Source organism: Artibeus jamaicensis, unplaced genomic scaffold (genome assembly GCF_021234435.1).
Source record: "Artibeus jamaicensis isolate MK-2021 breed Jamaican fruit bat unplaced genomic scaffold, CSHL_Jam_final scaffold_1019, whole genome shotgun sequence".
Lineage (NCBI taxonomy): Eukaryota > Metazoa > Chordata > Mammalia > Chiroptera > Phyllostomidae > Artibeus > Artibeus jamaicensis.
Genome location: NW_026522025.1, coordinates 8,274,489 through 8,299,256, shown reverse-complemented (window position 1 = coordinate 8,299,256; position 24,768 = coordinate 8,274,489). Strand labels below are relative to the sequence as shown.

Here is a 24,768-nt window from a genome sequence, read left to right as displayed (position 1 = left end):
ACCTCATTATGTGAGTCTTGGTTAGAGGCTACATGGTCCTGCTGCTAGCTGATGGGATATGGGCCTGCGACCTGGTTCATCCCCTTGAACTGCCTTTCCTGGGACATTGATCTAGAGAATATGAGGCCATATATCAGGCCGCTTGATGAATTACCCACAGCAGCATCAGCTTTGCCAACAGTACAGCTGTTAAGTGTCCAGTGGCAGCAGCCCCGATGGGGATATTTGCATGAGACCATTTCCATGCTGGAGCTTGGCCGTGTTCCTATTGCCCAGCCAACTTGAATCCCTGACCATTTTCTGAATCTGGTTCTTTTGCCTTCCCATTGATTCTGTGAACTTACTCCAAATCCTCCAGTAAATTTCTTTTTATGCTTAAGTTTAGCCAAAAGCAATTTCTATTGCTTAGGACCAACAATCTGATGGGTAGAGTCCTTGCCTTTGAGGAACGGAAAAGCCAGAGGCAGAAACAGACATTAGTACATAATCACATAAGTAAGGACACCGTTAAACATTGAGGTAAGTATTCTAAAGAAAAAGCATATCTGGGAGTTCTGACCTAGTCTTAGGGGCAGTCACATCCTTAAGGAATTGATGCTTGATCTGAGATTCAAGATCTGAGTAGGTTTTATGTATGCACAAAGACAAGCATTTTAGCAAGGGAGAGCAGCATGGGCGAAGGTCCTGAAGCAGGAGAGAGTGCAGCTTATCTGAGGCGCTGAGAGGAGACCAGCATGGCTGTAACGTAGACAGCATGGAGAAGGGTGGTGCTGCATGAGGCTGGAGGAGGGGGCTGAGCACAGGCTACGGACGGCCTTTCAAGCTTATTAGGTATTTTGACCTTGGTGCAAATTAGCAAAGGGTACCCCTCTGTGCAGACAAGCAGGAAAAGGCATCTTATCTGGTTGAACCCTGCAGTGCAGGGTTTGGCAAGTGGGCTGGTGGGTACCTGTAGATGAGGAAAGGGGCCCCTTGCTCCTTGCTGACAAAGCCTCTCCCCACCCCAGTCAAGAGTATAGGGAAATCTCTGCAAAGTCTGTTTTCATTTTTTGGTTTTAAAAAGGATGACATAATCAGATTGTGTCTATAATTTGCTTTAAAACAGGAGAAAAACATGTTAGTTAAAAGGACAGTCAAGGTGATGTATTATATTAAGATATTCAGAAAATGCTTAAAGTACTATTAGATTGGGTTCTCCCTTTCTTTAGTCTAATCATACTGCTAAATGCTATTAAAGCAATAATCTCCATCTTCCATTAGTATAATTATCCTCTTCAAATGATTTCCTTGAATCAGTCTGGGGAGTAGCCATACAAAAACAGTTAAACTTGGTCATAATTAATTATAGTATACTTAAAAAAATTATATTTTATTGACCCTGGCTGGTGTAGCTCAATAGATTGAGCAGGGGCCTGCGAACCAAAAGATTGTGGTTCGATTCCCAGTCAGGGCACATGCCTGGGTTGCAGGCCAGTTCCCAGCAGGGGCCAGTTCCCAGCAGGGGCCGCAGGAGAAGTAACCATACATTGATATTTCTCTCCCTCTCTCCTTTCCTTCCCGTCTAAAGATAAATAAAATTTAAAAATTAAAAAAATAAATTATATTTTATTGATTATGCTATTACAGTTGTTCTGATTTTCCCCCTTCACGCTCCTCCACCCAGCAACCCCCCACTCACTCAGGCAGCCCCCCCACCATTGTTCGTGTCCATAGGCCATGTGTATGTTCTTTGGCTACTCCATTTCCTGTATTGTACTTTACATCCCCATGGCTCTTCCTAACTACCTATTTGTATTTCTTAATTCCCTTGCCTCTTCACCTTCCTTCTCACTCTCCTTCCATCTGGCAACCATCAAAATGTTCTCTGTATCCATGATTCTGTCTCTGTGCTTCCTATTTGCTTAATTTTTTTTTTTTTTGGTTTTAATTGGTGATAGACATATATTTTTTGCCGTTTTATTGTTCATAGTTTTGATCTTCTTTTTCTTCAGTAAGTCCTTTAACATTTCATATAATACTGGTTTAGTGGTGATGAACTCCTTTAGCTTTTTGTTGTCTGGGAAGCTCCGTATCTGCCCTTCGACTCTAAATGAAAGCTTTGCTGGGTAGAACAATCTTGGCTGTGGGTCCCTGCTTTTCATGACTTTGAATAGTTCTTGCATATCAAACTAGTTTCAGCAAAAGGGATTTGTTGACTTGTGTAACTGGAAAATGAAACGGAGGTGTTACCTTCAGGCCTGGCTGGAGCCAAGGATTTCAAATAATGTCAGGCTTGTTTCTCTCTTCATAGTTCTCTTCAGCTCTTGGCTTGGCTTCGGGCCCTAGGCCACCTTTCGCCTCCTCATGAGCAAGATGGCCACCAGCAGCTCCTGTCTCATATTCTCCTGATTTAAAAGCTGCACAGAGGAATCTTCAGATTTTCAAATTTCAAATATAATATTGGTTTGGTTGGTCTTTAGTGTCCATGGTTGACTTGTGTCCCCCCACAGTCATATTGTTACCAAACAAGAGGTCCCGGGGGGGCAATGCTTGGCCCACCGAGGGACGCCAAAAAATTGTACCCCTATTTCCAACTCCTCCCATGATCAGTTACACCTGCCAGTATTTCTGTATTATTACAAGTTTACTGGGCTGCCATTGTTAGTCTCGGCAGTTATCGCCCCCTGTCCTGGAGCCAATCTTCTCCAAGCTCCCACGTAGGTGCTGTAACTTGGGGGACCTGCCCCCAGTTACATCCTGGGTAGAAGCCACTCCCTTCTCCCTGGCTCAAAACTTGGCCACAGCTATTTGACATATCTATGAAACCAGTTAAAGGTTGTAGGTATGTTAAATGGCCATTTCAGAGGTTAGTTGTAAAACTGTTGCTATGCAAAACAACTCTCGATGGCCCTGCTCCATTTTTCCCTTCCCCCAACTGACACCTGGGTAGGGGGTGGACATCTTAATATTTCTTGGACCCCCTGAACTCTGGACCCCATCCCAGATCCTTTTCTGGGACCCCCCTCTTGGCTGCACCCTGTTACAATATCCACTTCAGGTGGCACTTCAGAATGTGACCTCTTTGGGAACAGAGTCTTTGTAGGTGCTAAGAAGCAAAGGGTCTTGAGAGGAGATCATCCTGGAGTTAGGGTGGTGCACTAAATCCAATGACTGATGTCTCTGTGAGAAGAAGGGAGGACAAGCAGAAACACAGAGAAGATGTTGACACAGAGCAGACAGAGGCAGAGATGGGACTGATGCATCTAGAAACCCGGGGGCTCCTTTGTGTGGGAACTCGTTAGTGGTTTTGTCCTGAAATTTGGAGCCAGGCCAGTCTGGTGCTCAGAGTCACCACCTACAATCTCCTAGGAATGACATAAGCAGAGAAGTGCCGCAGGTGCACAGAAGTGGGATATCTCACCAAGCCTGGTTCAGATGCATGCAAGACTGGCCAGAGTGGGTGATTTTGGGCTGTGTTATTTTGCCCTGCATGTTACAGCCTGGCCCACATTTCTGCACATGCTGGTCCAAGTTGCAAATGACAGCATCTGGAACCTTTTGCTTGAGGCTTTTTCTGGGCTCATTGGAGCGCATGTGGGAGGCTGGTAATGAGAATTAATCAGGCCCAGGACAGCCCTCAACCAATGAGTAGTTGGAGTTCATGCAAAAAGGGCCCAGCAATGGCATCCCGCAGTTGAGAACACTCTGAGATGTGTGTTCCATAGCCTCCCCATGTTTATCAGAGGGACCCCACTCCACTTACCCCTATTTGTAACTGGTTTGTTCGTGTGTCATTTATCGGTTTCCTTCTCTTCCTCATCTCTTTTGTCTAGTCCCCAACCATTGCTTCCTGAGATGACCTCACAAAGAATCACTTGTGTTGGAATCCTTGTCTCCGACTATCCTTCTGAGGGAGCCTCAAACTTGGCAGCGCCCCACACAGAAAGAACAGCATGTGTGAGGGCTGGGAGTATAATCATGACTCTCTCATGACAAGTTTAAGGGTTGTCCAAATTATTTGAGAACCTGCTGGCTGTCTATGGTCTAATGGGTAAAGAATTATCTGGGGATTAGAAATAAATGGGTACTATGTTTTAATGGCCCTTGGTTTTTGCGGGGGGATTGTAATTCAGACAATAGAAGGGGTTGTTAATTTTCTCTGGAGCCCTCAGATCTACTCAGGACCTGGCACAGAGTGCATACCTCATAAGTGTTTTTGAATTAATGAACTTGTTTATTGAATTGAAATTAGTATATTAAAAGTGTCCAACTCGGAGGGTGGGGAATGGTGGGTGGAGGTGGAAGAAAGCATAAGGGTGATACATGGTAATGGAAAAATCACAGTAAAAACCCAAAGTGTTCAGTATTTACTATATAATGCACATTCAATAAATGTTTTGTTGAACACAACTGAAGGACACCATGGAAAGCCGAAGAAAAGCCTTTGTTGAACAGGCATTCTGCCACCTGGTGGTGATTGGTGGAGGGGGACTTAGCAGGCAGCAGTTTTGTACTTGAATTTGTGGGACTTTGATTTTAGTTTAAGGTTGTAAGTTATTTATAACAGAAAAACAATGGAAATAGCTAAAATGTCCATAAACAGGGAAATAATAAATTGAATGAGGCAATATCCTTTCCATAGGACATTATGTAGTGATTAAAATAAATTAAGGTGATCCATATTCATTGATACAGAAATTTCTCCAAGATCCCTTGTTTAGTGATACACTGGAAATCACAAAAGATACATATAGAATTATGTCATCATGTTAAAAACACCCCCCCCCTCGATACACCCATATCTTTGGTTGTTTGAGAGGCTGTCTCAGTGATGAGATGATTTTTAGGTCCCTTCCAATCCTGAAATTCTATAACCATAAGAAATCAGTTACAGTTCATTTTAAAAATATACTGCTTTGAACCATACAAGAAAACTGTAAAACTTAATGGAGAAACATAAAAGAAGACCTGGATAAATGGAGACAGGTGTCAGTTCCCTGAATCAATAGATTCAATATTGCAAAGTTATAAATTTCCTCAGAATTTATCTAAGTTTTAAGAACAACAGCAATACAAAAAAAACAAAAACAAAACCAAAATCCAAATACAGTTTTGGTGGGGAGGGCTTGAAAAATGCTTCTTCTTGAAGGTCAAATGTGTAAGAAGAACAAGAAAATATTTGAAAATAAGATCAATACCATAAAGTTAGAATAATTCAAATCATGCACTAGTGCCTGGACAGACACAGGAATGAAAGAGAAAGTCCAGAAAAAGATGCAGGTATTCAAGAGAATTTATAGATAACAAGAGTTACACTTTGGTGAGTCAGGGAAGTTTGGGCCATTCAATACACTGCGGGACAGCAGTGACCTTGGTGTAACCCCCCACCCCCGCCATGGGAAGGGCACATACATATGTGTTTTGTATAAGTTCCATTGGCCTAATCACTCAGAAAATATTTTAGGTTATATTTTTCTGTCCTACCTTACACTAAAATAAATTCCTGGTAAAGATTTAAGAAAGGATAAAGTAATTGACTACTAGAAGAAAAATTGCTAAATATATAATCTTGGGATTCAGACTGAATATAAATATGATGTCAAAGGTAGAAACCACAATGAAAGTTGGATAGATTTGTCTACATAAAAATTTTAAAAATTATGCATACATGTATACATGAATTAACAAAGTCGAAAGATAAACCTGAAGCTATGTAAACAAGCAATTACTGAATAAATAACATACTTTTACAGATCAATATAATAAAAGCAAATATTTTATAGAAAAAGTGGGTTAAAGGCATGAACTGGCAATTTGCTAAAGAAGAAGTCTAACATATAAGCACAAAAAAGTGTTTACATCATTAGGAATTAAAGGAATGTACATAAAAGTGACAGTAAGAAACATGTCATCCAGCTAAAGTTTTCAATAACTGCAATAATTTTAGTCTTGCATTTCAAAAGGGCTACATATTAGAAGGTTAACAGTGGTTATCAGTTGGTAGTGGCATTAAGGGCAGTTTTCTCTCTCTCTTTTAATCCTCAACTAAGGATACGTTTAATAATTTTAGAGAGGGAGGAAGGGGGAGAGATAGGGAAAGAGAGAGAGAGAGCGATATAGAGAAACATCAGTATGAGTGAGAAACACTGATTGGTTGCCTCCCATACATGTCCTGGTCAGAAATTGAACCTACCACTGTGGTAGGTCCTGACCAGGACATTTTTGGTGTATGGGACAACTCCGACCAACTGAGCCACTGGCCCAGGGCGGTTTTTTCTTCTTCTTTTTTTTGCTTCTCTTTGGTAGTGATATTTTACTTGTGCAATGAAGAAATGTACTGAATCTTAGAAAAGTGATCAATTGGACTCTTTGGAGAGTGCATATCTAGTGAGAGAGCAAGACTGTGTCTAAGCTGTGGCCTTCCCCCCGGGCCCAGCCTGGAGCCAGATGAGCCAAACTGAATCTTCCTGGTCGCCCACAATTGACCCAGGAACTGCCTCTGGGTGGCTGCTGTTTAGACAAAAAGAATAAGGTGGAGGCAGGGGAAAGAGTCAGCAAACTGCTGGTGGTGACTTATAAAAATTATATGATGGATCTTGGTGTGACCACTCTCTCCAAGAAAAAAAAATTAAATGGCAAATCTGTTCATGTTAGGTGGGAAGAAGGGCTGGGATGACAGAACAAGACAATAAAGGAAGTCGAGCATGTGGATGAAGCAAGTGCAGAATGTGCACATGAAAACGCGGCAATTTCCTATGTTGGGGTGATTTCAGATTCAGAGCCAGTCATTTCCAACATTTGGACCAGTCATGCCTGGCATATTTTCAAAAAAAATAAAAGGGCACTTCAGTCACAGTACCACCCACCCGTGGCAGCCTGCCAAGTATGTGACCCGCATCCACCCGCATCCAATCCTGTGGCCATCTCACCTGGCTGTCGGCCTGAATCGAGATCAGCAGAGAGTCACCTTGGCTGTTGAGCCCCGGTCTACACCTGGTTCTAAAACAGGTCATGCCTCATGATTCTTCAGGATTAATCCCTCCTTTAATTCAGTATTCAGGACTTCTTCATGGAGGTGGTGCGCATACAGTGTTTCTGTATCAAAGCAGCTTCCACTTCTGGGGAATGTGGAGTTGCCCCAGGTTGAGTTGCCTGGAAACAGCCTCAGAGGTTAAGTCTGGCTGGAGGGTTGTTGAAGTGGGGGGCCTGGTCCTCTGGGACAACTCTGACAGGGGAGTAAAGCAAAGAGGGCTGGGCGTTGGCAGAAGCGGGGCTTCTCAGCCAATCCATGCACGGTTCCGGAGCTGGGATTTCCCTGTACCTCCCCCGCAGGTTAACTGGTCATTGGATGCATGCTGTCCCTGGGGAGAAGGCATGTATTTGGATGAGGCAGGTGCCTTTAGCCAAGGGAAATCTCCAGGGAAGAAGGCAGCTGAATTGCCCTTGGGTGACTGTAGAAGGAGGGAAGTGGGCTTGCTGAAATGATTTAGTGCGTGGAGCCAGGAGACCAGATGTGGGGTTATGTTCCACGGGAGGATGAAAGGAAAGACCATATAGAAACAATGGTGGGAGGGGTACCAGCATCACTAAGAAGTTCAGGGGTGGCTATCTTTTGCAGGCCAGGCATGATGGTAAGGGAAGCAGTGACAGAATGGGCTTGATAATATCTGGGAGTTACAGAAATGATAGAAGCCAGGTGGTGGCTATCACTACCGGAAGTCTGGAGGCTATCATTACTATAACAGCTGGCAAGGTCAAAAGGTCAGGGCAGCCTAGGGGGCTTGATCTTCAGGGAGTTGTGAAGGTGTTTAATAGTACAAGGTGTCCCTAGGGGAGAAATAGATGGGTAGGCAACAGGTTGCTGTTAACATCTACAACCAGAAGAAGGCAAGCATGCAGGAGTGGGCATCTGAGGGTGGTTGCCTCAATACAAATCCACGCTCCTTGCTCAGTTCTTAGATCTGAGTCAATATCAGACCCAGACCACAGACAGCCCACCGACTTAGCAGGTGGCTGGGGTCCCTACGAAGAAAGACGCAGGGACAGTGAAATAAGTATTTATTGTAATGATTATTCTGTGACCTATGATCACTTTCTCAGCTAACTATGTGTTGGGGAAAGAGAAATACACAGACTTTGCATAGGATCTGAAAAGATCTTCTTACCCAGAAACCCAAAGTATTACCATGCACCCTCTGTAAGATCTGAGGCTTATGGAGATCAATCAAGTAATATATAGACCCAACCAATGGTCATTTTCCCAGGCCCCAGTCTCCGTATTAGGTCTTTGGCCTTCAGTCCTCATAGTGGGGGAGACCAGGTGAAATCCTCTGAAACTGTCCCTTTCCTACCAACTCAAGACAATAAATCAAAACCAGTGTTTCATCTACATGAATGAAGGTGATAATAGTGAAGGTTTATGTCACCACTAAAGACCTAAAGGATACAGGAGTGGTCATCCTCCATTTAATAGTGGTCATATCTCCATTTAATTTGCCATTCTGGCCCCTTCAGAAATCAGGGGAATGTGCGATAATCTACTGTAGACCAGAACTAACCATGTAGCAGCTTTGCTCACAGCCAGTGTGCCAGCTCTCTGGTCTGTCATAATACAGTCCACAAGGATCTGTACCACCCGGACATCCTACAGGGCAGCACACCCATCTGTTACATTGATGCCATTATGCTAATCAGGTAGGATTGATTAGCAGGAGGTGTCTAGTACACAGGAAACCTTGGTAAAACACATATACTTCAGAGGGTGGGAGATAAAATCATGAAGATTTAGGGACCTGCCTCTTCAGTTTTTAGGGAGTGGTCAGGGATCAGCCAGGATAATTCCTTCAAAGTAAAAGGCAAATTGTAAAACATGGATAAGCAAAAGAAAAGAATGACTAGTAAACCCTTTAAAAGTGATACCTAAAATTGTTCATAGTGTTTATATTCTTTAAGATGTATTTTCAGCCTTGGTGGGTGTGACTCAGTGGATTGAGTGCTGGCCTGCAAAACAAAGGGTCGCCAGTTTGATTCCCAGTCAGGGCACATGCCTGGGTTGTAGGCCAGTTCCCCAGTGGGGGGCACACGAGGGGCAACCACACACTGTTTCCCTCCCCTTTTCTCCCTCCCTCCCCCTCTTTCTAAAGATAAATAAAATAAAAATATTAAAAAACCCAAAACATTATTACATTTAAAAAGATGTTTTTTCATTGTTTATAGAATGTAAGTACAACTAATGTGGAACCATATCACTATCTTACATCTTTATTTACTGTTTACTAGCTAATTAATTGTCTGTCCTCACTGTGATATAAACCCCATGAACGTTGGGTCTTTGTCTTGTTCACTGCTGTATTATACCTGGCACCTCCAAATTCACTTGATGTTCCATATATACTTTTTGGTTGAATGAATGAAGCATACTATACACATTGCTTTTTAGCCCAGTATTTTCAACAAACTTTCAGATGCTTCAGGTTATACTTAACTTTTCTCAAAATGTGCCTCTCCAGAAGTCATGTGAAAGCAGAGTTCTCACACTGCCCACACTATTATCAGTACACCTTCAGAAGCAAGAAACCGTAGTCTTTTGGAAGCCAAGCCTTTTCCCTTCCTGTTAGCACTCCTTAGAATCTCTTACAACAGGAACAAGCTTGCCTGGATCGTTCTTTATACCACCCAGCCAGACCAGCTAAGTCAGGTTCTCAGGACTCCGTAACCGAAGCGGTTCCCATGCAGTCCAGCCCACTGCCACGTTCCTCTTCCGGCCACACGGTGGCGATAGAGCGGCACAGTCCAACCTGACGCTCGGGATCCGCAAGTGGGACGTCTCAGAGCCTTGGAGTCGACTGCCCGGAGTGGGCGGAGCAAAAGGCGCTCCGGCCCCGACGGAGGGCAGGAAGTGAGGAGGTGGGGCTTTCGGGATAGGGTGTGCGCTTGCGCAAGGGTCAAGTCGAAGGGGTCGTTTTCGCTTTCGCAGCTGCTGGGGTCTGTCCTGGTGGGGTTGCTTTTGCTCCACTTTTCGGAGTTGGCCCGGGCCCAGGGGTGGGAAGGTCGAGGGGTGCTGGGGTGAGAAGCGGGGGGCCCGTGAGGACCCGGCGGGGTTGGGGTGGTGAAGGCTGGGTTGGGGGGCAGGGAGGAACTAAGGGGCACTCGCGGGGAAACTGGGAGAGCCGCGCGTGTGCAGTCGGGGGAGAGGGGTGAGTAGAAGAGGAGTATTGGGGAAGAAAGCGTCATTCGTGTCCCTCCTTCCTCTCTTGGTGGGAAATGCAGGGACTCCTGGGTGCTGCCGTGGCACAGTAGAGGTGCAAATTGACCAGTGGCTGTGTGTTCCGGAAAGACATCCTCCCTCGCCCCTCAGCCTTTCCTTCTCAGCGGCTCCTGTTTAAAAGTGGTGTTTTCTTATTAACGCAGTGTTGTGTGCCTAACACGGACACCTTCCTCCGTGGAAAACCGCTTCTAGGCTGTTGAGGGCACCCCTTTCTCTTTTACATCCTCACCACCGAAGTTTTTCTGCGTACGCCTGTCAATGAAAACCAGAAAATTTCCTGTGTAAACCGTTCTAAATAAGCTTGTCTACGACAATCACTTTTTTTTAACTATTTAAATAATATTACTTGCCTGTGTAAAATGGAGCAACAGTTTTATTGTGCCTTGCGGTCCTCAGTGGGATTTTAGTCCAAGGAGATGGAAAGCTCGATCTCATTTGGAATTCAGGGATTGATCAACTATAGTGACTCTGACCAATGCCACATAAACCCTTCTTAAAAGGGTTTGGGTTCAGATCTGCCATTCCCAACCGTGGTGCAGGGGGTGCAGTCTGACCTTTGGAAGCTAAAGAACCAAGTCTGGTGCTGTCCAATTTATTTTTTTAAAGCCTTCCATCATGTGTGTACTTTGCTTGAGTGATTATTTTAAAGTACATGCCCTATTTTTGCCAATCCGACAGCTGTTTCCATAGAAACTAGAGAAGAAATAGTCATTTTCAGCAGAGTTGTTAAAACTGTGTTCCAGGCTTCAGCTGTGAGTGCCAGTGAGTGCTGTACTTGCTCATTCTGAGATGGTACTTAATTAAGTATCAGAAATGTTCTTAGAAGCTAACAATCCAAATTGTTTAATTTTCTCACATTAATTTATTAATCCTAGAAGTCTGCCAGCTATGTTTGTTGACCTTCTTGGGTTCTTTGAAGTGGGTGCGTCAGCCACGACTTTCTTATGCTCTGTGCAGTCTAGTGATGGGTTCTTTGGAAGTGTATGAATGGAGTTCTCCCCGGTTCTTTACCCTTCCTTTAAGGATAAACCAAAGGTTACGAACTACCAGGCACTATTTCTGTTCCAAGTGACACTCGATTGTCAGTGATGTAAATAACTTTTTTGCTTGTATACATATAATGTTATGCCTTCTGAGTCAGTAGACTGCTTTTTAAAAATTTCACATACATTGTGAGCGAGGAGCAGGAGTTTGCTTGGCCTATGAGCAGAGCTAGGTATGCATAGCCATAAAGAGGAGAGCTTTTCTTTTCTGAGAAGGGTAAGTCAGTGGGCCTGGACCTCAGGAATGGGTGAAGGAGGGATGGGGAAGGTGCTAGGTGAAATGGTGGGAAGCCTGAACTACCATATTGAAGGAGTTTATTGAAGCCAGTGGGGACCAAATGAAATTACAAAAATGGCTGCCTTTATTGGTTTGGAGGCTTACAAAAGTAATAATAGATGCTGTAAATATTTAAACACAAATACTTAAGATGGAAATACTAAATCCCTGACAACCACCGTCCTGTCACCCAAAATAACCACTGTGAGTAGTTTGGTGTATATTCCTTTAGTTGATTTCAGTGGGAGGGGAGGATAGGTCTGGTCCCATGTACTCCATGTTGACCCCAGTCAGAAGTGCCAGGTTATATCTGGAAGGAATAACTTTCTTAAAAAAAATACGTTTTGTAAGTTAGGGTTAGAAGTGTTATGTGCTTCTTTCCTCTCCGCCAAACCTTGCTGCCATTCGATAAAATTTTACTACTGTTCATGTAATCAGTTTCTTAATCCCCAAATAATTTGGTGTTAAAATAAAAATAGACTTCCCTCACCTAAAAATAAAAAATGAGAAGAAGAAAAATTTCAAGTTTTTAAAGTACATATTGAAGAATAAGAAAAAAACTAAGTATTTGTATTGCCCAAAGGCACAGCTGTATGAGTGAGAAACCCCAGGGTACTTTAGTGTGAGTTGTGTTAAAGGGAGAACAGCTGATACACCTAGTTCGAAAGTGTTATATTTCCAGTTTGGTAAATGAGTATTTTCCACAGATATTTATAGTTTATTTTTTTGTGTTCTAGATAATCAAGCAAAAGAAAGATGAACTTCATCCACGGATTACAGTATGCTACCAGAAAGTGTGTCTTTTCCCGATTTAATTTACTGACTAACTGGAGAAAATGTAATGCACTAGCTGTAACCTCCCTGGACTGTCATCAAGCACAAATTAACCACCTAGTAAATAAGTATCAGGGCCTCGGAGTAGATCAGTGTGATGGATTGACTTCTCTGCCTGGAAACTCTGATTTCTATAGGACTTTTCATAACAAAAGAACAGGATACCCCTTGAGGGTCAAAAGTAAGGACATTTGGTTGATTACCCGAAAATGTACTGCATGGAGTGACTCCTTTTCGAGACAGAAGCTGATAGAAGAAGTTGCAGTAGTTCCTGCTCTTTCAGTATTGCGTCCTGTAAACCGTTTTCCCACCAGAGACATCAGGAGTTTCCACACTTCTCCACGCTTTCAAGCTGCTCCCATTCCTCTCCTGTTGATAATTCTTAAACCCGTACAGAAACTACTTGCAATCATTGTTGGCAGGTAAAATGCTTTTTTAAAGAGTAAACTTTTGTATTAAAGCATATTTGTGAATTGTACTTTGAAAGAAAATTTGGTAGACTTCCCTCCTGCACTTAGCTCAAAATTAAGTTCTGAACAGTTCTATGCAGTTTTATTAGGTAGGGTTCAATGATCTTGAAATAATTTACTGTTTATTTCAAAAATTATATATTTTGTATAGACACCTTTTAAAAGGTTGACCTTATATATACGATTGCATAAATAATCAGAAATGTTGATTATAACTTGTGGATAAGAACAGTACAAACATTCCTTTTTTTAGTGTATGGAATTTGAGGCAACAGATTATGGAACTAAAGAATTGTGCTTATTTAAGAGTGGGCTCTTGGGCAGGGAGGTTAGGGGGTGGAGGGATTGAACAAAAGGGAAAAAGGACTCAGACAACAGTGTAGTATTGCTTGGGTGTAGGGGAGATATAGAGGGACTAAATGGTAATGGAAAAAATGCAATAAAAAATGGGCCCTTGCACCCAAAACTAATACAAAATAATACTGAATTTAAACTGTAATTGAAAAATAAAATTTGAAGTTGTTTTAAAAATATAAAGTAATAAAATGAAGGAGTTAATCTTAAAAAAATGGGCTCACTCCCAGCCAAGTTAAGTCTTAGAGCATTAATATTTATTTATTTTTCTATTCTATTTTCAACAAGTCTTTATTATCTGCTATTGATAGTCCTTTTTAAAAAATTTATTTATCTTTAGAGGGGAAAGGAAGGAGAGAGGGAGAGAAATATCAATCAATGTATGGTTGCCTCTTGTGTGTCCCCTGCTGGGAACTGGCCTGCAACCTAGGCATGTGTCCTGACTGGGAATCGAACCATGATCCTCTGGTTCACAGGCCCGTGCTCAATTCGCTGAGCTGCATCAGCCAGGGCTTGATAGTCCTTTTTAATCATTAATATTTTTACAACTAAATAGTACTTTATATTTGTTTTATCTTCCTCTCTCCATAATTAATCCTGTTTTATTTGCTTCCTGGAAGATTGATAAAAGGTAAAGTTAAGTGTTATCTCCCCATAAAGCTTTCTTATGTTTGATAACAGTGAAATCCCATGTAGCCACCTTCTTTACTCCCATACTAACCCAATATTATTTTTTATCATAATTGAGAACTTACACTCTGTACCTTACTGTGTTTCTTATGACTTGGCATAGGCATGCAGAAAATATACAACTAGATTACTTCTTGATTTAAGTGATGACTGTCAAAGAAAACCAGAGCTAGAGAATAATTACAGCAGTGAAAACAGCTTTTATTCAGGGGTATGTAGTAGGGAAAAAGAAATCTCAGTATAGAACTGGAGCCAATTCTGAATACAGCATGGGTAAGCAGGAATTTGTAGCCAAGGTGCCAGGTGGGGGGTCTGTAGATGGAAAATTAGAGGAAGTGTCAGGAGTGAGGCAGGATCCTGCCTAAACAGATCTAACGAGATTCTTGCTGAAGGCAGGTGAGGGGGATCAGGTATCACCTGGGGGCTGGTGCAGGATGAGGATCCAAGTTAGAAACCAAGGGTTTTCAGGTGTGGAGGATGGGGAACTCTGGCTAAACTGACTTAGCAAGGTTCTTGCTAACATTGGACAATGCAGAGTCTGCAAGTCAAGACCTAGTTGAAAAAGAGTTCAGGACACCCTGAGGAGAAAGAATGGGGGAAAGAATCTTTGTCACAAATCAGTTCAGGTTCTTGGGCAAGTAGCTCTTTCACTCCCCCCCCCCCTTACTGAATTTATTGGGAGTAACACTGGTTAACTAAGTCATACAAGTGTCAGGCGCACGATTCTGCAGCACATCATCTGTACACTGTATTGTGTGTTCACTACCCCAAGTCAAGTCTCTGTCCATCACCATTCATTCCCCCATACCCTCTTCTGTCTTCCTCCACCCCCACCCCCTGGCAATTACCACACTGTTCTCTGTGTTCGTGAGGTTTTTTCTTTTTTTCTCAGTCCTTGCATTCCCCCAACCTCCTTCCCTCCCGACAGCTTCAATCTGCTGTCTTCCCAAAACACTACTTTGAAAGAATACATGCAACCCTATGCCCACTGCAGTGTTATTTACAATCTCCAGGAGCTAGAAGCAGCCCAGGTGCCCATCAGTAGATGAGTGGATAAAAAAGCTGTGGTACATTCACACAACGGAATACTAGTTGGCCATAAAATGGAAGGAAATCTTACCCTTTGTGACAGCATGGATAGATCTGGAGAGTATTATTCTAAGTGAAATAAGCCAGTCAGAGAAATGCAAGTACCATATGACTTCTCTCCTATGTGGGATCTATTGAACAAAATAGTGATGGACTCGTGGAGAGCAGGCTGGCAGCTGGGGGCAGGGTAGGGGCTGGATGGGAGGGGTTGGGGGGATTGAGCAAAAAAGAAACTAAAAAATCCAGCAGCTCTTTGATTATCCTTTTAAATTATTTATTTTTGTTTAAAAAAAATTGTTGTTACTATTGTCACCTAAAATATTCTTTTGGAAACATTTTTATAAATTAGTAATAAATCATAGGAAGTTTTAAATAGGAAATGAGTTCATAGTTTGGTTTAATCTTTGGAGGCATTTTAGGTGTGACAACAAAATTAAGAAACGTAAGTTATTTTTGTTTTGTAAAATAAATTTTGCCTGGAGAATGATGTATGCGTTTTGAATTTTTTGCTGTGATTTTACAGATGAACTCACAAGGGGAGATTTTCATCCCAGTCTTGAAAACATTGCTTATTGTCAGAATGTCTCTGGACCCTGATAAGCAGCAGAGTGTTGTTGTTTGGTAGAAACTGGAACTCCCTGATGATATCTGCGAAATCTCTCATTTTCATATTTTCTCTGCTTATGCTCTCTCTATATTTGCTTATTACCTCTCCTTTGTCATGTTGTACAGGCATGGGGTTTCTATTGCAGAACAATACTTATTTCTAAAGTCAGTGCTGAGGTAGTTTCCCTTGCTGAAGCACTGGCAGATTATGCTGGAAGTCTGATAAACAGTGGGGAGAGTGGAGGTTAAAGGGGTGGACTTACTGTATCATAACTCCTCAGATGTTTATTTGGGCAGTTCATTGCCTCTTAAGTGGTTAGTTACATTGCCTTCATTACTTCTTTTTCCTCTTACTTATTTATTTACTTATTTATTTTTATCCTCACCTGAGGACATGTTTATCAATTTCAGAGAGAGGGATAGGGAGGGAGAGAGAGAAACACAAATGTGCGAGAGAAACATCAGTTGCTTGCCTCTTGCACACTCCCTGACTGGGGACCGAACCTACAAACCAGGTATGTGTGCTGACTGGGAATGGAACCCTCCAACCGAGCCAACTGGCCTGTGTGTTTGGTTTTCCTCTTACTACCTCTATGACCTTGGTAAATTGCTTAACTTTTCTGTGTCTCCATTTTCCCTCTGTAACAGGGTTATTATGAAGATTAAATGAAATTACATATGTGTAATGACTAAAAGGGTACTTTGCATGTGATAGTCAGTAAATGTTAACCAGTGGTAGCTGTAGTAAAATAGTTCCTCATTCAGTGTTTACCTTTAAGGAAACTGAAGAAAATTAAAATGAATGTTAGACTTTTTCACTATAGCTCTGTATAGTTGATTTTTCTTCATTTCACTAAGAATTTTATAGATTTTTGAAGAAGCCATCTATCTATACAGACAAATATAAATTCAAGTATTTGAAGACATAAAATTCTAGCGTGAGTATTTAGTTTTGGTGATATGTGCTGATACTATTATCAGAACTTTAAGTTTTTCTTTTTGTTCTAGGGGCATAAGGAAATGGTGGCACGCACTTCCTCCTAACAAGAAGGAGCTGTTTAAAGAAAGTGTAAGGAAGAATAAATGGAAGTTATTCCTGGGTTTGAGTAGTTGTGGATTGCTCTTCGTAGTGTTTTACTTTACTCACCTGGAAGTGAGTCCACTCACAGGAAGAACCAAGCTACTACTGTTGGGGAAAGAGCATTTCAGTCTTTTATCAGAACTGGAATGTCAAGCAGTAAGTAGTAAGAATCGTCTTTAATTAGGTTGCTTAAGTTAATATTTAAAGCAAGAAAGGTTTTTTTCCCCTATGATTTTTTAAAATTTGTCTCTCCCCTTAATTCCCCTCTGCCCTGCACCCATCCTCCCACCAGCATTCCCCGCCCCCCCCTTAGTTCATGTCCTTGTGTTGTACATATAAGTTCTTTGGCTTCTGCATTTCCCATACTATTCTTAACCTCCCCCCTGTCTATTTTGTACCTACCATTTATGCTTCTTATTCCCTGTACTTTTAAACTTGACCTTATCTGGGAAGCACTTATCTGCCCTTCCAATCTAAATAATAGCTTTGCTGGTTAGAGTAATCTTGGATGTAGGTCCTTGCCTTTGATAACTTCAAATACTTCTTTCCAGCCTCTTCTTTCCTGAAAGGTTTCTTCTGAGAAATCTGCTGATAGTCCTATGGGAACTCCTTTGTAGGTAGCTGTCTCCTTTTCTCTTGCTGCTTTTAAGATTCTCTCCTTATCTTCAGTATTGGGTAACTTAATTATTGATGTGCCTTGGTGGTACTTCCTTGGGTCCAACTTCTTTGGGACTCTAAGCTTCCTGGACTTCCTGGAAGTGTATTTCCTTTGCCATATTTGGGAAGCTCTCCATTATATTTTCAAATAAGTTTTCAATTTCTTGCTCTTCCTCTTCTTTTTCTGGCACCCGTATGTTCTGATGTTGGAATGTTTGAAATTGTCCCACAGGTTCCTAAGCCTCTCCTCGTTTTTTGAATTCTTGTTTCTTCATTCTGTTCTGGTTGAACGTTTATTTCTTTCTGTGCCACACTGTTGGTTTGAGTCCTGGTTTCCTTCCCTTCACTGCTGGTTCCCTGTATATTTTTCTTTATTTCACTTTTCATAGCCTTCACTTTTTCTTCTATTTTGCAACCATACTCAATCATTTCTGTGAGCATCCTAATTACCAGTGTTTTGAACTATGCATCTGATAGGTTGGCTATTCATGACTTAAGGTTGGCTATTTCTTCATGACTAAGTTATATTATTCCTGGAGTTTTGATCTATTCTTTTATTTGGGCTATATTTTTCTGTCTCTGTGCACCAAGATAGTTTCTTAAATATGAAAAATGTACTACTTTTTATTTTAGTCTTTGACAGGGAATTAGCGTCCCCCCCTCAAAAGGCTCTGACCTTTCATACTTAGTATTCCTACTGACTATATTTCTTTCCCTCGTTCACCCAGCTTACTCCTCTCTATCACGTCAACTTAAATGCCACTTTTTCAGGAAATCCCTTGATTATCCAAATTGGGTTTGGCAGGGTAGTTACATTGGGCTCAGGGTGGGTGTCCTTCATAACAACTGAATTATGAATCAGCTACTTTGCAATTGTGCCCAGTGCTTGGCTATATATTGGGCTTATTTCTTCCACTTTATTTTCTCTTTATGTACTATACTTTTCCTTTAAAGCACTTATCACATGGTAACATTTTTTTGCCAATCTGTCTCCCTTGCTATAGTAGTTCCATGGGGGCAGGAGACCCTGTCTGTTTTGTTTATGATTTTATATTGAGTACAGTACACAAACTAGTGCTTAAACTAGTACTTAAACTACAGGTCTTCAGGTTTATAGTCTCAAGTTTTAGACTTTGAAAGTAAAGTGGAATAAGAGTGAGTATTTTTTTGTAATGTGAATTTTGGCAATTTATTATATTTCTTGAATGCAAAATAAAGTTGAAATTTAGATGCCTTAACTCCTTAGACAATATAACTCAGGTAGTTAATCATTTGGTACCACTAGTAACCTTCTTGAGAACAGATCATTGTTTTTTTTTAAATTATATTTTATTGATTATGTTATTACAATTATCCTGATTCCCCCCCTTTGTCCCCTGTCCTCCCCACTCCCATAGGCAACCCCTCTACCATTGTCCATGTCCCTATATCATGTGTATAAGTTCTTTAGCTGCAACCTTTCTGATACTGTATTTTGCATCCCATTACTATTCTGTAACTACCTATTTGTTCTTCTTAATCCTCTTACCTCACCCTTTCTCCCATAAACCCCCTCCACCTATTTATCTTTAACTGTTGGCATTTTAATTATGATGTGTCTTGGAGTGGGCCTCTTTGTGTCCATCTTGTTTGGGACTCATTGCTTCCTGGACTTGCATGTCTGTTTTTTTCCCAAATTAGGAAAGTCTTCTTTCATTATTTTTTCAAACAGATTTCCAATTTTTTGCTCTTTCTCTTCTCCTTCTGGCACCCCTATGAAGCGAATGTTGGACTACTTGAAGTTGTCCCATTGGCTGTTTATCCTCAGTTTTTTGGATTCTCTATTCTTCTTGTTGTTCTTATTGATTGTTTTTTGCTTCATTATGTTCCAAATCATTGATTTGGTTCTCAGCTTCATCCACTCTAGTATTGTTTCCCTCTAAATTTTTCTTTATTTCAAATAGTGTATCCTTCATTTCTGATTGGATCTTTTTTATGCTGTTGATGTCTTTACTGAGTTCCTTGGGCATCCTTATAACCAGTGTTTTGAACTCTGCATCTTATAGATTGCTTATCTCCATTTCATTTAGCTCTTTTTCTGGAGTTTTGATCTGTTCTTTTATTTGGGTCATGTTTCTTTGCCTCCTCATTTTGGCAGCCTCACTATATTTGTTTCTATGTATTAGGTAGAGCTGCTTTGACTCTGTGTCTTGGTAGTGTGGCCTAATGTAGTAGGTGCCCTATAGGGTTCAGATGCACAGCCTCCCCTATCACCCAAGCTGGGTACTGGAAGTGTGCCCTTAGTGTGGGTTGAATACACCCTCCTCTTGTAGTTGAGCCTTGGTTGCTGTTGGCAGGTCAATGGGAGGGATTTGCATAGACTAGTCAGCTACAAGGGTTGGCTACGACCACTGACCACCAATCTTCACCTTCCATTGAGGATCAGCTATGCAGGGGTGTAGGGGCCAGGTTTGTTTTAGTCTGGCAAATGTGACTCAGCTCTGTACGGAAAACCTATAGAAGTGAAGTGGTGGGCAAGAGCCAGACCTTCAAACCAAGTTTCTCCATGGGAATCAGGTCTAGAAAATGCATATAGACTGTTATGGCTTGCTCTTGCTAAAACTCCATCACCCTGGTCTAAAACAACAAATGTGTATTGTCTATCTGCAACTTAATATTCAAAGCCTGTGTGAATTTCCCCAAGGACAGAGCTAAGCAGCTCATCGCCATTTCCCTCTGCATGTTACTTTCATTTCCTTGATTGTACCTAAAATGTAGACAATAATACTCTATGTAATAGATAATAAATCTTTCTCTGATGTAAGACCTGAGGAAGATAATAAAAGCCTATCTAGGCAAGGGTCAAGATGCTCTCCTTTTAAGGGAGTGGCTGAGGCATCCATAGGCACTCTCCCCTTGAGAGAGTAGCCAAGCTGTTCCCTTTTTCTCCACAGGATTGTTGTTGCCTGTGCATTTATTCTCGTCAGCAACAACAGGTGGACTGTGCTGGCCAGAGTCTGTCACACGGGCAGGGCAATGGTGCTCTAACATGGTCTGTAGCTGTCCACAGCGTGGGCTGGCCCCGGGGTTTCCTAGGTGGTGCAGGCCGAGGTCAGCCCCCACCTGTGTTTTGCCCATGGTCATCCTGCATGAGCCAGAAAGCAATCTGAAATGCCTGCTACTTGTCCTGGGCTTGGAGATTCCTAGACAAAGCCAAGCTGTGAATCTAGGCTGCTAGTTCCAGGCCTGGGGCTCATGGAGGCCAGCTGCTGCTTGTTTGAGAGGATTTTGGGCGTTGTAAAGCCTGAGCCAAGACCAGCCATTCATATGGAAAAGCAGCTGGGGTGGGCCTGTAAGTTGGGTGGGGTAGAGTCTTTGGGGATATCCAGGGCAGAGCAAAGAGAGTTAGCCAAGTTGATGGAATTTTAGATACAAAACCAGTCTGCCAGCTCTGTGGGGGAGGGCCCAGAAAAGGCACAGTGGGCTCTGCTTTTCTTGATGCCAGACACCTCAGCCTCCCCCTGTACACCGCTGGTGCCCCTCAAACTGCCACCCTAGTGCTGGAACCCAGAGGGAGTGAGTCTGAGTAGGTGAGTCCATATGTGTGGGTATTATTTATTTATTTTTAGAGGGGAAGGGAAGGAGAGAGGGAGAGAAACATCAATGTATGGTTGCCTTTCATGCATCCCCTGCTGGGAACTGGCCTGCAGGGAACCAGCCTGCAACCTGGTTATGTGCCCCGACTGGGAATCGAACTGCGATTGTCTGGTTTGCAGGCCCGCGCTCAATCCACTGAGCTACACCAGCCAGGGCTGTGTGGGTTCTTTTAGAGGAATGACTTGGGGATCCATCAGTTTCTTCCCCAGCTCAATTCCTGTTGGTTTTTGCAATCAGAAGTTGTGAGGACTTATCTTCCTGGCACTGGAACCCTGGGCTGAGGGGCCTGGTGTGGGGCTGGGACTCCTAACTCCCAAAATATCTCTCCCAAATTCTTATCCAGTACCCAAGGATATCGGACCAGCCCATTCTGCATCTGCACCCCTTCTGCCTGTCTGGATGGATGTAGTTTTTTTAATTCCGTAGTTGTCAGACTTCTTTCAACTCGATTTCTATTGGTTCTCCATAATGATTGTTCTATATCTTAGTTGTAATTTTGTTGTTGTGAGAAGAGTTAGCCATATCTGCCTATGCTGCCATCTTGACCGGAAGTCCCAGATCATTTTTCTGTCTTCAATGCATTGCACATACATAGTATGTGATCACTCAATGTCTTTTGAAGTCTCATAGCCTCACTTGATAACTTTGTCAATGTCAGATCTTTGTATCCTTTGTTCCAAATTGAGTTTCTGAGTTTGTCAATGGAAAGTTACCATGATTAAAAGAAATAATAATTTTTTTCACTAGAATGTCTATTAGAACATCCTTTCTAGTAGAACTTATACAGAGATTTGTGATGTTTCTTAGAATATTGTCTAATCAGAGGCAAATGTGAGGAAAGTGTTCTGGAAAGATTGAGATGAGCCAACTTCTATGATTCACATCACTAAGAAGCTTTAAAAAATTACATATGTACATACATATATTTTATTTCTTATTTTTAAAGTACAAATGTAATACCTGCTTGATATGAAAATTCAAACACACGTTCTTAACAGCGCTACTATAAGGCACTATAGTTATACTAGTAGTTTCCCCTTATTTGTGCTTTCACTTTCTGTGGTTTTTACCCGTGATCAACTGTGGTCCAAAAATATTAAATGGAAAATTCCAGAGAGAAACACTTCATAAGTTTTAAATTACCATATTTTGCTGTGTGTACTTGTGCTCCCATGTATAATGCACACCAACATTTTTGGCCCAAACTCTCAGGAAAAAAAGCTTCTGTTTTAATTTTTAATTCAATTATTTATTTATTTATATTTAGATGGTTGTTTTTTGTATTATAAAGGGATTTTAGCTTTTATTTTTGAACATATCATGGTATAAGAAATTTTATGTAACAAATAATTACAAAACACAAGGTATATTTCAGTTACTACCCATGTATAATGCTTATCCTTATTTTTCCCTAAAAAATTTGGGCAGAAAACTACACATACACTGCAAAATACAGTACATGCCATTCTGAGTACCTCACAATGTAGGTAGGCATTGTATCATCTCACATCATTACAAGAAGGATGTTAGGAAGAAGTACAATATGCTGTTTTGGAGACCACATTCACATAACTTTTATTGCTATTACAGTATTTGTTATACTTGTTTTATTTTATTATTAGTTATTGTTATTAATCTCTTAATTGTGCCTAATTTATAAAATCAGCTTTATTACAGGTACATATTTGTAGGAAAAAAACATTGTATAGGGTTCAGTACTGTCTACTGTTTCAGGTGCCCACTGAGGGTCTTGGTACATACAGCTAACAGATAATGGTGGGCTATTGTACATATAATCTTGCTTGTTTTATTTGTATCAGGAAGGTTAATGTAATAGTGGATTTTTTTTTCAGATAGGTTACACTGGTGACTTAGTCTACAAAATCCCCCATTTTTAATCATTTCAAGGAAGAAGCTTACAAATTTGTTGGTTCATGTGCCAAGGAAATTATATATTGAATGGAAATTGAAGTAGTATTTTCAGAACATCCTTGTTTTTGGTACACTTATAAGGGCCTTTCATGAATATTGTTTTAGAAAAGTTTTCTTTATGAGGTGGCTAGTTTTCATCAGCATAATATAGAGAAAATGATATGCCTCATGGTTTTTAAATTTTAGTAATTTTCTTTCACTCTGTGTGAATAAAACACTTAAAAGTGATGAAATGTGTAATATTTTCTTGTGGAAGTTTAACTTTCTTATTAAAGTATAGGGTGTTCAGTGGGTTATGAAAGTAATTTTTATATTTTACTTATATGAATATTTATGTTCTCTAGGCAATGTTTTATTTTTCTAAAATGCTTAAGAAAATAGAAATAATAAACATTTTATTTATATGCTAATAGAAAAGGTGAATACAGCTTTTTAATGAATAAAATTTTTATTTGAACTAATTTATATGAAAAATCTTAGTTATAATTTATTTAATTTGTGAGAAACCACATTGCCTTTGCATGAATAATGCAAATTTGAGAAATTTGAGTGTTTAATATATGCAAATATTTACATAACTAAAAACTAAAATGTTCAACATTAAGCAACCATATAACTCTCATGAAGTGATATAAACATTTTATAGAACTGAAGCTATTTTAAAATGAAGACTAGTCCTGGCCAGTGTGGCTAAGTTGGTTGGAGCATTGCCCCATAAACCAAAAAGCTGCAGGTTCAGTTCCTGGTTAGGGTACATGTCTAGGTTGTGGGCTCAGTCCTTGGTTGGGGGCATGTAGGAGCGGCAACCAGTTGATGTTTCTCTCTCATGTCAGTGTTTCGCTCCCTTTCCCCCTCTCTCTAAAATCAGCAAGTATTTTCTGAGGTGAGGATAAAAATAAATGAATAAGTAAATAAAGACTGATTTTCTTTTTAATCTTTCAGTGGATGGAAGAATACAAAAATGATATGCTAACTGAGAATGATGCCCAGTACCTGACCATTAAAGAAGTGTTTTATCATTTAATTGAATGCAATAAAGATATTCCAGGGATCTCTGAGGTCAATTGGATAATTCATGTGGTTGATTCCCCCGATGTAAATGCCTTTGTGCTTCCAGTAAGTAAATGTTCTCAAACCTAATTTTTAGTTGTTAAATTTAACATTCTTGTGTCTTATCATGTTCTAGTTGCTTACATTATTTTCTTTATGGTGCAGAATGGACACGTGTTTGTCTTCACGGGGCTTATTAGTGCGTCTGATGTTCATCAGCTTTCCTTCATTTTGGGCCACGAAATAGCACATGCAGTACTTGAGCACGCTGTAAGTACCTGAAGTGAACATTTAGCTGTTGAAATGTTGCAGTTAGCAAGTTAAATTTTTTAAAGAGCTGAATCTTTTCAGTGTTCTTTTTTTGGATGGAATTTTAATTTTCAGTGATTGTCTTCTTTTGTTACCTGAAAAAAATATGATTGGCTAATTTTGGGAGTTTTTATGGTCTTTAGTTATTTGATAATGAATAATTAGAGTTTCTCTTAAATACCATTTTTATCACCTGTCTTTTTCACTAGGAAGTGATTATTCTTAACCTCTAATTATTTGAATTAGATTTAAAAATTTTTATAATTATTAACATACTTGTAATCTAGTCAGAAAATTAATTGTAGGAAAGTGATATTACTGTTTAAATGGGTAAATCAGTTTTCTTGGTTTTTTTATTCATTGTCTGAGGATAGCTTGGAGCATCTTTGAAAATGCCTAGAATGATATGCCATATATAATTAATGCAGAGTAATAATAATGATACCTTGCTATTTTACAGTTTATTGAGCTTTTTAGTATGTACCCCCTCATTC

At 40.7% G+C, this 24,768-nt stretch overlaps 1 protein-coding gene across 9 annotated transcripts in view; it reads left to right on the top strand.

Moving 5' to 3' along the window:
* Window positions 1-9,831: 9,831 nt before the first annotated feature.
* Window positions 9,832-24,768, top strand: part of OMA1 (OMA1 zinc metallopeptidase) — a 61,149-nt gene continuing 46,212 nt past the window's right edge. For 2 of the 9 annotated variants that reach the window (XM_037148520.2, XM_053655607.1), the window contains exons 1-5: window positions 11,513-11,770; window positions 12,304-12,822; window positions 16,618-16,846; window positions 23,858-24,031; window positions 24,131-24,235. In XM_037148520.2, the coding sequence (XP_037004415.2) occupies window positions 12,323-12,822; window positions 16,618-16,846; window positions 23,858-24,031; window positions 24,131-24,235 (1,008 nt within the window). In that variant the 5' untranslated portion in view covers window positions 11,513-11,770; window positions 12,304-12,322. The other 7 variants (XM_037148523.2, XM_037148518.2, XM_037148522.2 and 4 more) reach the window with 7 other exon arrangements.